Below are 15,208 nucleotides of genomic sequence, written 5' to 3' on the forward strand. Positions count from 1 at the left end.
AAAATTCATTCTTGTTAGCGTGAATAACAAAGAAAAAAAAACTATTCCTGAAAAAATCAGATAGATGACTTGACTGTTGAAATTAGCAGTATATTAAAACTGCTGTAGCGTCATTCTCTGTTCCTGTAGTCTAAAAACTTACCTTTGACAGTCCGATATTATGAATATGATATTACTGTCTGTCTATATCAAACTGTTGCAGTACGTACATGTATATCCCACAAAAATCGGATTATATGAGATAAATAAACAACCTAACCGATGAAGATGAATTGCAGTATATATGCCTTACATTTCTACATGCTGAATACAATTCTTTTGGCAAAATATCTGATAGTTTAAGCAAACTTAACGGGCCAAAAAACTGCCTGATCCATCACTTTAGAAACAGCTTTAACTTTTTAAAAGTACAAAAGTGCGGTTTGGAAGGATATCGATACTTCAGCAGTCTTATTTTAATTAAAATCATAATGTTAGACTGATGCATAGCTCACAGATGTTAGACTACTAAAAGGGTACGTTTTTAGACTGCTAGATTTTTAATTACAGCAGAATTAAAAAAAAATCAGACATTTTATTTTTTATTCAGAACTGTATTTCAGCATGTACTCAATACAGAGTTATCTCTCCATTTCCCGCTTGTTTTATTTTGAAGTCTGATAGAGATATTAGAAATGTTTGAATCACCTGTATATTACTTGTATGTAATGTTAGAGTAGTAGGGTAAAAGATGTCTCTTTCTTTTCTTTTCTTTTTTTTTTGTTACATTTTTGACAGTAAAACATTTTTATTTTAAAGAAATGTGTACAAATCTATAGATTATGTAGAATATGTTCGTCGAATGTTCAAGTAATTTTTCATATTAAGTGACTTTTTATAGATATATATTAACATGTCCATCAAACTTGCTCAACGACTTGGACTGTTTGTCCTAACTGCTGCTGCAACAGTACTTTAATTTATTCTATTTATGTTCACTAGCTGTAGGAAACTAAGGTATATGCACATGGTGATATACTGGTATATCATGTTAGTTTATTGATGTCATTTTTACCAGTTTACAAAAACCGTAAGTATTGATTGATTAACATCATCAAACAAATAGACTCTCTACTCATAGCACCAGAAAGTTCCACAACTGAAGTAATTCTCTAACTTGTTAATACATGTGTATATGTCTCTAGATCTGTTGCTCCTTCATCAGTTGAATACTGCTTATTAATATGGAATGTATCAGAATTTTGAAGACTGACATCTGCATAAGTTTGTTAAAACCAATTGCTTTAGAGTGATTATTAATACATAATACATTGTAATTGTATAAATGCATTCTTAATATTGTTTGAATACGAACGTATTTTTTATTCTGTTTACATATTTTTCTCAAGTTTGACTATACATGATTTTTTAAATTATTATTTATAATTACATTAAATTGGCAAGTTCTGAGTTCCCAAATTTACACGTAAACGTTCACAATTGAAAAAAAATATGTTATATATAGGCCTAATGAGAATATGTTACGAATATTTAACGGAGAATGAACAATATACATAGTTGTATATACTTAGTACCCGTGTTATAATATGCTTTCAGATAATACTTTTTTGTTGGTTTTTTTTCCAGATATATTCTTTTTTTTTATTGACAAAATTTATTGACAAAGACAGTTTAAAAAGATACAAAGCATACAAGTACACATAACTCACAACAAAGTAATTATAGAATGTCTCTTAAAGAAAAAAAATATAATGTAAGCCTATACATTATGCATATAACTCGTTTACAAATATACCTGTATACTACTTGAAAAAGGAAGTTAGTAAGTGAAAATAAGATGAAAGAGAGAAATTCTTGAGAGAAAAGTGTTTGTGTGTGCATGTGTGGTGGGGGGGGGGGGTAGTACTTTTATAACCTATTGAATCTGATAATACTAATATCTATATGAATTCATTACCTTAAAAGAGACGTAAAACTATATTCAATCATTCAACCAATTAAACAAGGAAGCATTCAGTCAAACATTTCAATGAATCAAACTAGCAAACAACTTACTAAGATCAATTCAAGCCAATTGCAAGAGATTTTGTGGGAAGGAGATATTCATTTTCTAGACCAAGTCCTAGAACCTTAATTGAAACTCAGTCGGGACCTTAAGTTTGTAACGCATTCTGCCATTTCGGATTGTCCCCGTATTTTTTTTTCGCTGGTACATAATTTAGTAAGAAAAATCTAAAAAGTATAAAATCCAAGATGACAGAAAGACTTTCTGGACAAATTTTTTGCTATGCTCGGCTTTGTTAATTGAGAAGTATTAATTTATAACGGAGAGATTTCTAAACGTTAACGCTAGGAGAACAGTGATACATGTATATATGAAAGTACTAATGAACTAATGTTTTAACTAACGAATAATATGGTGATATTCTTTTGTACATGTATATTTATTTATGCATTGAATTTGCACATTAATATTGCAAATAACAACATATTGATTACGAGTTTATTTTTCTTGAGGACCTTCTGTACTATGCACAGTAAGATTTTCATCTAATGTTTAATGAGGCGCACAACTGAAATATTGAAATTCTTCTTCATTATGATATATAAAATAATTTAAGTATTGTGTTAATCGAACATTTTCCAAGTAATACGCTGTAAATGTCATTATTTTCCCTTTATGTCTCTCATGACTATATGACAATGTGTGATGCTACGCCAAGAACATACCAAGTCATTCTAAATATCAAAATATAATAATGCTTTAAATCTACCCAAAGAGGAAAGGGAAGAAGCAAGCCGTGCAATTATCTAATTTTTGAACAACTTTCTAAAAGGTAAAGATTTTGAAATAAAAAGGAAGAGTTATTTCTCGTAGTCGTTAAGAACAAAAGTGATAAGTGACCCCCCCCCAAAAAAAAAAAAAAAAAAAAACAATAACAAACAAAAAACAAACAAAAAAAGAACTGAAAGTGATATCGAGTTGTCCTACATTATCAATAACAATAGTATAGCGCTTTCCAAAAATTGAAAATTTCCAGTGATTTTAAATAAAATAAGTTCAACAAAGGTATTGCGACGTCTGTCCCCTGCTTGTTAAATAATCATTGACTTTCATAAAAAGTAATTATATACCAGTTAAAATATGATTATTTCTATTGTTGATACGTGAATTTAGATAGGAATATATCGTGTCCGGTATTTACGTAATGTCCTGCACTTACTGTAATAACAAAATGAAAGAGAGATACAACACTTAAACTGATTTTGTTCAGAGAGTATTTTCGATTGAGGTGAGCAGACGCAGTATATCGAAGCAGTGTCAATGCAAAAATACTGTTTGGCAAAGACCCCAATCATTAATGCAATTTCATGTATTATTTTATCAGCAAATATAGAATTCGGAGCTTTTGGTAAGCCATTATATTTGCATGACCACATGTGACCGTGTTGTTAAGATGGGTTTTGAAAGCATTTTTTTTTTTGGTTAAAGCCAATGTAGATTAAATTCATTTTCATATATATCCTATCGTTTTCAATTGTTTAACTGCATGATGTTTCATCTAAATAAATCAAAAGAGGGATAGTTATAATGCATGCCTAGTTATGTCCGTTGGTTGATTTGTAAGCTATTTCCTATTATGGTTATGGGCATTCATTTGCTTATTTATTTGGGAAAAAATTGTCTGAAGTGATGCCATTGAACTAAAGGGAAGTAAATGGTTGAAGAGCTTAGGCTTGGTCACCTGTCCAACTCCGATATTTCTGGAACTGGGCACGTACACTGAATAAAAAATATATGTAGATTAGGACATTTATATCCCCATGAACTGGTCAGTGAGCCTGATGTTTATGCAGGTAACTGACCTAGAAACGTAGACTGTTTTACATATTTTGTGACATAATTGTGATAAACCGCGTATCAATGTTCAGATGTAAATAACAAATTGTACTTACAACTTGGACATGATAAACAAGTTCTAGCAGGATGGTTATTGAGGGAAATACTGTGAAAAAAGTATCATGTCATTTAATATCAAGCTTAGGAGATTGTGAGTAATTTTTTTTAGATTTGTTGAAAAGTATTTTTTTCGTTCACATTTTTGTAGTAAAACCCTTAAGAAATGCATGTAACTAAATAAAGATAAAAATGTTATCTATTTATAATCTCATTTGCGTTCTCAAACATGAAGTGTTCTTTTTACGATTATAAATTATGAGCAAGGAAAATAATGACAATAAGGAGTTTTCGATATAAACAAAATTGAGATTTTATTTAGTTCGAAACATCGTTCTTCATGTCCAAAACGAACACAGAAAAATAAGCGTGATGTAGAGTTCATGATGTACCATATTCATTTGATAAAACGCTATTGAAATGATGTAAATATACTATTACTAGTGATGCTGGGAATTAGAAATTACGTCATAAATTAAAAACAGATGGTAAAATGACCATATGAAAGGGCTGTATTATGTAATTGTACATCAGCTGCAACAGATATTTAGCTATTCAATCAATTTAGTGAGACATTTTACATGTATAATATTGCCAAAAGTACAATTATCAATGGAGTCGATTTTATTTTGTTGATTCAGGTTCAAAAAGGGACTGAACACGGAAATAATTTCATATAATTGTAAAATTGATTCTTGATTTGTTTGTTTATTACACAATCTAAATTTGTACAAAATCCGGGGCGTCTAATTTGGATACTGATAATGATTATTATATCATCCGATTGCCCACAGATACGTTATACAAACACCTGCCAGCTGATACATGTGCATGGACATCTCCATCGTAGAAAACGCTGTTTCTTATCATTTTTTGGCTACTCGAAAAACCCCTCTTTCTCAAAACGTTTTAAAAAATGATTTTTTTTTCACAGTGGGGACTTTACTGCGTGAACTGCTTCAACGGAAATGGATACAGTTTACTGACATCACAAAATATATTTCTCTGTTTTCACATTCCGTTTACCTTTTCTGATAAATCTAAACTGACTGATATACTTAAGTATTTTGCTGATTAACAGTACTTCCAGATTTCCATCAAGGGCCTATACCTATGTATAAGACCGATTATGACTATGCTCGCGTAGCTTACATGTACCTTATGGAATCATTTTCACCTTATTTTAGTGCACTCTTTTAAGACCTTCCAATAATACATTTTTAAAGTTTTGATTAAATAATCAACATTTAAAATTTATTAACCATAGCTAAATGTTGAGTAAAAACCCTCTGAAGAATATTTGAATTAGATATTAACAGATTCTTCATTATTTAATTCCAGAGTGGCAAATATAATTCCTTCCAGAGCACATCCCCATCCTCGTATAGAAGGTAAGAAAGAAAATTGTAAAAAAAAAAAAAATGAAAGAATGCTAACATTTTTAGCCTATTATGTGACAATACCATATACCGGTATCCCCTTGTCTTTTTTCTTAAAGCATATAATATTTTTATGATATTCACATTTTTTGATAATTTTAAAACAGTCTGACAGCGCATGTGAACATATGCATGGAACTTAATGTTATAAGACCCGATATAAAGTTTGTATATTAATTTTCTCATAGGTACCGTTTTTGAAAATAAATAAAATGTTGCATGTGGAATTTATTTTTTTTTTAAAATACAAGCAAGATCTCTCTTCAATAATTCGCAGAATAAAATTTAGTAAAGATTTGTAATAATCGTCATTGTCTATCAGTATGTTGCGTAGAAGGAACAGTAAATTTTTACGTAAATGACATGCACCATGCGGTTTGTCAATCATCACGAAATAGTCAACCTCAGAAGTATTAAAGAAGAACAATAATACAGTTTACTAATTAGGGTCTTCCGTCTTCAGCGGAAGACCCTTCTATTATTGTAATGTTTCTTTTTCACTTTTCTTATTAGGGTCTTCCGTCTTCAGCGGAAGACCCTTCTATTATTCTTCGGTTTCTTTTTCAATTCTATTATTATTATTATTCTTTTTTTCCTTACACATTTTGTGCAGGCGATTTCTCGGAAATGGCTGATTTGATTTCCTTCAAATTTTCACTGATGATGCCTCGCCATCTGAAGTTTGTACCCCCGTAACATTTTTTTCAAAATTCACTTCCGGTCGGAAGTTATCGTCAATAAACGATTTTTTAAAGTCAATTTTGTCTGTCAGGTTTCTCAAAAACGAGTAAAGATATAGGGCTGGAACTTTCAGAGATGATAGATCTATCGTTTTTCTGGTGCACCTCGGTCAAGAGAATGTCAGCCGTCACTTCCGGTCGTCACCGGAAAGAAATTTCAAAAAGTGAATTTTTCGACTTTTTTATTTTTTATTATTTTTTTTTTGAAATTTTTACACCTGATAGTGACCCTCTCACTGATATAGAATATGTAATTTGTTTCAAAATCGATCAAGGCGTTCTCGAGAAATTAAGCGTCAAATTTCTGAAGCGAGAGTCCGGGTAGCTCAGTCGATAGAGTCGTGGACATGGCTAAGACGACCCGGGTTCAAGCCCCGAGTGCCGCCAATTTTTTAAAAAATAATTTTCGCTTAGATCTACGTTTTTATCTTTGAATTGATAAGTTTGATCTAATCTATTCAAAAATCGTACGGAAGACCCACTCGTTGCTCGCAACGAGATCGAATCTAGTTATTATTATTATTCTTTTTTTGTCTTACAAATTTTGTGCAGGCGATTTCTCAGAGATGACTCGTTCGATTTCCTTCAAATTTTCAGGGCTGATGCCTAGTCATATGAATTTTATACCGCCGGAACAATTTTAAAAAATTCACTTCCGTTCGGAAGTTATCGTCGTTTTACGATTTTTAAAAGTCAATTTTGTCGGCGATGATTCTCAAAAACGAGTAAAGATAGAGAACTGAAATTTTCAGAGATGATAGATCTAGCAATATCCTCGTGAACCTCGGTCAAAAGAATGTTGGCCGTCACTTCTGGTCGTCACCGGAAGCAAATTTAAAAAATGAAAATTTTCAACTTTTTGTTTTGATATATTTTTTCAAATTATATGATAGTGACTCTTTTACTGATTCAGAATATGCAATTTGTTTAAAAATCGATCAAGGCGTTCTCGAGAAATTAAGCGTCAAAGTCCTGAAGCGAGAGTCCGAGTAGCTCAGTCGATAGAGTCGTGGACATGGCCCAGGCGACCCGGGTTCAAGCCTCGAGTGCCGCAATTTTTTTTTCTCTTTTTTTCGCTTAGATCTACGATTTTATCTTTAAATTGATAAGTTTAATCTAATCTATTCAAAAATTGGACGGAAGACCCACTCGTTGCTCGCAACGAGATCGAATCTAGTTATTTAATATATTTTTTTTTAAAATAAATATTGTCAATGAAATGAAATAAACACTGCTAAATAATGCATTGAAAGTCATGAATGCTTTTATTTTAAAAAATACGCGAATAAATTTATTGACACTGGTTCGAATATGTATCGGGATTTTTTTCCAGTAGCCGTTTGAGATAAATCTGAATTCTTTAGAAGAATTAAAGGAGAAACTGAATGTACATGTTATGATAATGAGAGATTTATTTTTATAACATACAGATAGACAGCCAGCTAGACCTCCACAAAATGACGTTGATTCGGAGTCTGATGATGACTACGAGGCCTGGGGAGAGTTTGACAATTTCAACGACGAGTCATCGGTAAATCTACTTTCATAGCAAGGCTATATTTTTGTATTTTTAAATATTTGTATCTTCGCGTATACATCATGTTTTTCGGAAAAGAATTAATTCTTGTATTTTTATAGCCTTAGGCCACAATCCTCAAGACCTTAATAATTTGTAATTAGTTGAAACTGTTAAATCTTGCTTGTTTTTGTGAAGTTTTGTGTTTTGTCTATTTTTTACATTTGTAAACACAAGCGGGTGATTTGTCTGTGTTTTAAACACTTGAACAATGTTATTTAGGATGGCGTTCCCCCTGCGTCAACAACGCCACCCATTTTACCTCTCTTAAAGAGAACCTGATTTTTAAGAAGGCTCAATGGATGTGGCCATTTTTAGATTGTATTAATCTCATTTAAAAGAAGAGCTCCATATCAATATATAGGAAAATACCTAAATTTAAATGTTCAAACATGTGGATTTATTCTTTAATGAATTTTATAACTTAACATCTATTCATTCATATCTTAAAATTTTATGAAGATCTGATGGTTTATTTGTTCACCATCCAGCCTCCTTAATGTAGTGAATATTGTTGTACACTTCATCATGCATGTAACAATGATGGTCATGGCAAAATTATTATAGAATGTCAACACTAGCAGGCTTTTTCTTGATAATGTGATTGGTTTGTTTTTAAAGGATGAAGAGGATTACATGAACGAACAAGAACAGGAACATTTTAAGAAACCCTCCAGAGGTCACGGTAATAACTGCTATAATAAATACCCCATTACGTGTACTCGCACTCAGCTTCTTGTATATTCATGGCCTACGCACAAGTTTTTAAATTTGAAAAAATAATGAAAGTATGCTGTGAGAACATTCTCTTTTAAGCGAGTTGCAATTTTGAAGATAAATACTATGACATGAATATTCAGTGACAGTTTAATTAATAAAAAATTAATCTTATTTATATCAGTATAGATACTGTCTGTTTAATACAAGATCATTGTATTTCTTGTACCAATGATCTTATATTTTACGAGAAATATTTTTACGGTAATGAAAGAAATTTTATAATATATGCCAATGTTCTTGAGGTAAAATTGATCATTCCATTAACATTTTGATATGTTTTAATAAACTTTTCCACGTTCTTTTTCTTTTCAAACATTTTATCTTTACATATATACTAACCTGTGCTTTAGTATAATCTTATTAACAAAGCTTTACACTGCATGCTCTATCATGAGCAACTTCTAATTTTCAATAGTGTTATAAAGATAAAGAAATTCCGTAAAGAATATACTTTAAACATAGTCATAACCTAAATTTCCCTTGTCCAGATGTTACGACTTTGACCAAATCTTTGATTTAATCACCTACTCCAAATTGCAAATTTGTATATAGTTTTATATGTATTATGCTTTGCATTCCGATGAGTTGTAAAGCTCAAGGACAATAAATATAATTACATATCATTATGTAAATTAAATTCAATGGTAAATTAAAATTAAAAAGCCCTTTTTTTGTAAAGAAAATAAACATACCAAGCGGGTGAATGATGAATCACAATTTCCAGAAGATATATAAAATAAAAATAAAAAAAAATAAAAAAAAAACTTTCATCCCCTTTACAACAACATATTGCACACTTCATTTTTAAGATTACATAAGTATAAATTTCAAACACGGAATGAATTTCAGGACCAAAAATAGAGGATGTGTCTGTTGACTGTATATAACTAACAATTTTTAAATCTCTTGCTATTCTATCTCATTTTGTTTTGTGAGAAAATTCCTGTTTTGAACTTTTCATAGCCATACGGCATGTGTGTCTGTTTGGATGATTAACATTGTCCATACAAAGAGATACAAGTATATGAAAGTTAGGTTTATTTGTGAAGAAATAGCTTAAAGTGCGACATCCGTTGCGATGAGAAACTGTAAAGACCAACCTAATTATCGCTATATAGGTCACAGAGCGTACTATTTGACACCGATGCGACACAATGGTAATTTTCTCGTGGTATTTAGTCATTCATTGTTCTGTTTTACCTTCCATTCATAACAGGGGATAAATGTTGGGTGTGTTCTGCACATCAGATTTCTTTTAGACCAATAGAGTTATGATTAGTAAATTGTTGACATGAATGAATTTTTTGAGATCTATTTAAACTTCTTACTTTTCCTTTATCTTATTTTTTGTTTTAATTTTTTATTTTCAATTTTGTTTTAATCATACTTGCATGACTTGTGTTATTCATTATCATCGAATTATTCTTTTGACAATATAAACCTTTTCCTTAACTGAATTTACTAAGTACATGTGTAAAATGAATCCCGGGGGCGTTATACGGTGATATTATGTACTACATGTATATTACACATCGAAATCATAACGTTACATTGTACGATGGACAGGGATGATGAAGACTCGATGGAGCGTGTCGTTTTTAGCACATAACGTCATCCATCAAAATCTCCTCACATCACGTCAAAATTCTTTGGCCTTCAACTCGAAGTAAACACAACAATCTCAAACCTAGTGGACACGCTGAATGATATTGACGTAGTTGTGAAGAGACCAGTGAGTCAGAGTCATACTCTTGGATCTATGTTCATAGTCTGTGATACCGGTGTACGAATGCATGAATAAACTGTAAAGGTGTTGGAAAAAGTTCGTTGGACTCTATATCTGTGTATGCACTATTGCATAGACCGATTATTATGTCAAAAATGTAGATGGCATTTTAGGTGGATTAGTGTGATTTGTGAGTGTCAAGTTTTTCATCGTTGATCAATGGTTGCTGGTTCAATGAGTGCACCCTCTGTACCAAGAGATGACATGGTGGTAGAAATCAGATCGAAAGATTCGGCCAAAAAGGGAAGACTCAAAATGTTCGAAAAACGAGGCTTAGTTAAAGCCAACCATCGGCGAAGCTCAAGTCTTCCGCCAGAAAATCGTGTGAAAATGTTTTTTAAAGGAACGATGACGCTCCGTGGAATATTTCGAAATCACTCCTCCGGGCACTCTACTGCCGAAAAAAGACCGACAAGAGTTTATTCTAGAAAGGGGATTAAAGTGTCTATATCGTCTCCAATTCTTGGTAAGTCACATGGTTAGAGCTCGGACATAAAACGATGGCTGCAGAGGCCGGCAACTTCAGTTTCCTTTTCCTATTGTAAACATTTTTAATTTATTATAGTATTAGAGGTGTTTGAAAACCAATTGCTAGTTACAGCAAGCAAAGAATACGGATGCAATACTATGCATTTTAAGAGACCGTGAACATTTTGGCCCCTGGCAAAGCGAGGTACATACAAAGAGTGTTGATTCATTCATCAAGATCAACGTAATCCGCAGTTATTTTTCGGTAATTACGTGTACGAACGATATGTGACACATGTAGATTTTCCTCCGAGTTTTTGTCATAAAATAACCCTACATACCAAACCCTAATTAGAGTATTTTAAAGCACATTTATTAAAGGACCTATTTTCAACAGCACTATTACTTCATAAATTATTATTGGATCTTGAAAAATTTCAAGTTTTTAGTGATTTTGGTTATTATTGTGTACATATTTTAAACGCCCACACAAGAAATTGACATATATTTGCGTGTCATCTTATCATAGATTTATGGTTTAAATAAACCATTATGCTAACATTATTATTACAAAATACAAATTGTTTTAGTCGTTGAAGGCTACATTAATTGAGCTTTTAAAATAATATGGCTTAGGTTTATTTTTTTACCATAAGCTGTTAATTGTTATCATCTATCAATTTAGTAAGTTTTATTTACGAAACATTTGTCGCATAAATTGCTTGATGTTCATGTTATCACCTACATGTGGTTGCACGCAGCACTTACAATTTACCCTTTATCCAAGGCATGCTTACCTTTTAGTTATCTTGTACACTACTAACAAAGCAAGAACAAAACTTATTCACTGTCCAATAAAATGGACCGCCCGCTACACTCACTAGTTCTGTATCCAACTCCTTGTCTGTGTAGTGGAACCCGAAGAGCCGCAGGAGGACTATGCTAACTATAACCCCGATCAAAACGAGGAGGAAAGCAGTGTCAACAAGAACGGTCTTTCTATTGCTGACTCCTTAAAGCAAGCTCTTCAGCAGAGAAATAGAGTTAACCAAAGACAAGGTATTGGTTCCAGTATGGCATATTACTCACAAAAAGCCAAAGTGAAGGTCTTAAAACACAACCCGGTTCAATTGTGTCTGTGTGATGCATGGGTGTAAGCAAATGGTTTATTCCTTTTCTTTTTACTTGCGTTTAATCTAATATTTAAACAGCAACGTTTAAACACGGTTTTTAGGAAAGTATATAAATTTAGTAAAAAGGGAACTGAACCGCTTTTGCTGATCCAAACATTCCTGTGAAATGCTCAAAGTTAAGTTGTTTACTCTTTATCACTCACATTATACTAACGATGAAACACCACGAACATTTTTTCAACTGACAACATATTGCTAGGCTGCTGCCGATAAATGTCATTGCTTCTCTGTAAAGCTTACCTTTTCATTATTCATATTCAGTAAAAGAGATACACAGGCAATTCCATTATTATGGAATAGCCAGCAGTTATACAAAACTGTAAAATAGGAAATATTTCAGTGAGTTTAGAATTACTTCTTTACTAAAAGTATTATTCAATTAATAGATAAAATACAATGTATCCATAGTTGTAATAGTTATCAAGTAACTGAAAACTAAGTTGTATTTTCATAAAGTGAATATTTCTCGTCGAACGGGAAACTGAAAACCAACAAATAAAAAATTTCAAAAGATATTTCATTTTTAATCTGCGAAAAACGTTGAATCGATATGAAGAAAAATATGGTTTCTGTTATTGAAGTTATGTGGAAAATTGTTTGAAATTACAGAAAAACCCCCACAACCAGAGGAACCCGCCATACCTCCCCGGCCAGGAAGACCCGGAAGAAGTGGTAGTTACCTTTCATTTTCTAAAATGATAGTTGTGCTTATCTTACTTGCTGTGACAAAAAGTAAAGTTCTGATTTTTTCAGATATTTTTTTCACGTATATATCTATAATATTACATGTATTTACTATTTTTTTATACAACAATACTCGTAGCTGCGATTCTAAAGGGAGAACTGATGATGATTTCCTGAAATGCAAAAGAGGGTTTATTTATAAATACAAGTATACCTTTAACTTCAATTTCTCTATATATTTCCTTATTTTCAATGAATTTTTTACATGGTCCACCACTAAAGGTTGGTGGGTGGGGGCAACTCTATGTTTATTCAATTTTTTGTATGCTAATTTAAGAAAAATCTTTGCTGTACAAAAAAGTCAAGGGGGGGGGGGGCTCCTGCCCTGCCCAAGCCCCCCCCCCCAACCGATGCTACGTGCCTGCATAATTTTTCTAAAGAATCCACTAATGATGGGATTTGAAATAAATACGTTGGAAATGACACCCTAGACCCACCCCTTCTTTAAAACGATTGCAATTTGATGCACCCGTCAAAACACCATCAAGGTGATAGATGATTTAAACAATTATTTTTTTCATAGAATGATGTTAATGACTTCGATTCGTTAATTATGTGATATATCAAAATGGTTTTCGAATAATTCAATATAAAATTAATGTCAGATTTCAGTTTCCAGAAAATGTATTCACATGTATATTTACCTAGTTAGTTATCATTTACAGGTAATGTCCCATCCCCACAGCAGCCACCAGTACCAAGGCCTGGTAGACGTGGGAGAGATCCTATCCCTGTTCCAGAACCCGAAGACCAGGTAAGTTGGAAGTGGTTTGTTGCAAGGACTTCAGTGCTTTTTACTAACAGGTTTTGTCATTTACAACAGAGAGTTTAACAGTACCAAAAGATTGATCTTTACGAGATATTTGGCAGGAAAGAGAAATTATGTATAATGCACTATGTCGAAATGTCAGTTCTAGTAACATTGACAATATGTAGGAAAAAAGCTTGTATTTTCAACAACAAAAAACTAAAAAAGAACAAAAAAAAAAAAAAGAATTTCACTTTTAGGCTAGAGGCTAGATTGTCATGTCAAATTTATGATGTTTCTTTATTTTCAAAGATAACGTTAATGAACATTAACTTCAAATTGAGAAAATTAAGTAAGTGATGTAACAGAATGTAAGTGAATACAATGTTCACCAACCAGCCTGTAGTACTTTGTTTTTAAATCAGTGTTAAATGTATGCGATTATGGTACGTTAGGACTATGTAGACAAGTTTTATGGAAAACAGCGAACCTTTAAATTCAATAATGATATCTATATAATTCTCTTACTATCATATGACTTTTGTATCTTGATCTCTCCAGTGTCTTGATTTGGCTGCGGCATGTGCTGCTGTATAAAGCATGAAAACAAATGCTTTAGCCAATTGATTGGAACTTTTAAGTCTTCTATTTCATTATGAATCAATTATTTTTTATGACTATTGTCTTGTTTTCAATTTTTTCTTCTTTATAAAACAGTGTCAAACAAATAGCCAAAGATAGCCTATTGATGAATATTTTTGACTCTTTGTAGAATGTATTGCATTTAATACAAAAAGTAATAAATTGTGTGCATAACACTGTTTTACTCTACGTTGTCAAATACATGTAGATATAGTTGCACTGAGTTTGCGGTGTTATATTTTATTTCATGCTTGACAAAATAACATATTTGGAGAATGTGTTTTTACAGCCAGCTTATATAGAAACGGATGATCCTTTACTTAATCAGGTTTGATGAAGAAGCCTTTCTGTTTCTCTTCGTGTGAAGCTATCCTGGCTTTAGATGCAGATCGTTAGCTCTACGGGAAAATTCTTGTTGACACGTTGTATATAATATTATATGGGTTTTTTTTTACTAATAAAAAGAACTTGCGACATGCGGAGCACAAAACTTAGTTTTAAAGTAATTATCCTGTAGAGCTAGAGTTTTGCATCTATTCCGGCTTTAACTTCTTTGCTGTCCATGCTTAATGTTTTCCATCTGTCTTTTAAAGTCTACTAATCCCAAATTTTAAAAGGTTTGAATCAAGGGGTTTTGTACTTTAGCGGCAGTTTACAATGAAACACACAGCTTAATATATAAGAAGAAATAAACATATTAAAAAATTAAGTTGTGAATGCAATGTCTGATTTTCCTACAAAACACTAAAAAATGTAAATATCATACTATGGTTTCTCGAGTGTAATATTTCAATTTATTTGATCCCCGGGATCTTATGCGTCCTTGACCAGACATCTGGCATTGCCTTTGCCACGTTTAAAGCCAGATTTATCTCCTCCTCAACATCGGGACTAGCCTGTTACCCTGTACAAAAAGAGGAGGCAAAAGACAGCTTTCAATTGACTAATCATTTTTTGAAATTTAATTCAGACTGTTTTTATAAAACATTCCAAATAACATTACACAATGAAGTACATATATAATATAAAATTAAATGACAATGAATATTAACTACAAAAAAATAAAATATAGTAAAATAAGTACATTGATATGACAAAAAGAAGAGACAAAAAAACAGCTTCCTGTAACTGCTG

The 15,208-nt window shown here is 32.0% G+C and overlaps 1 protein-coding gene across 19 annotated transcripts in view; it reads left to right on the plus strand.

Moving 5' to 3' along the window:
* Positions 1-15,208, plus strand: part of LOC105342095 (lymphocyte cytosolic protein 2) — a 38,964-nt gene that overhangs the window by 5,817 nt on the left and 17,939 nt on the right. For 12 of the 19 annotated variants that reach the window (XM_011448933.4, XM_066069913.1, XM_066069911.1 and 9 more), the window contains 7 exons: positions 5,300-5,349; positions 7,568-7,668; positions 8,335-8,398; positions 11,660-11,806; positions 12,550-12,612; positions 13,350-13,438; positions 14,364-14,402. In XM_011448933.4, the coding sequence (XP_011447235.3) occupies positions 5,300-5,349; positions 7,568-7,668; positions 8,335-8,398; positions 11,660-11,806; positions 12,550-12,612; positions 13,350-13,438; positions 14,364-14,402 (553 nt within the window). Of the gene's footprint in view, positions 1-1,057; positions 1,070-3,949; positions 4,053-5,299; positions 5,350-7,567; positions 7,669-8,334; positions 8,399-9,954; positions 10,746-11,659; positions 11,807-12,549; positions 12,613-13,349; positions 13,439-14,363; positions 14,403-15,208 lie in introns of those variants that run through there. The other 7 variants (XM_066069909.1, XM_066069915.1, XM_066069920.1 and 4 more) reach the window with 6 other exon arrangements.

Source organism: Magallana gigas, chromosome 8 (genome assembly GCF_963853765.1).
Source record: "Magallana gigas chromosome 8, xbMagGiga1.1, whole genome shotgun sequence".
Lineage (NCBI taxonomy): Eukaryota > Metazoa > Mollusca > Bivalvia > Ostreida > Ostreidae > Magallana > Magallana gigas.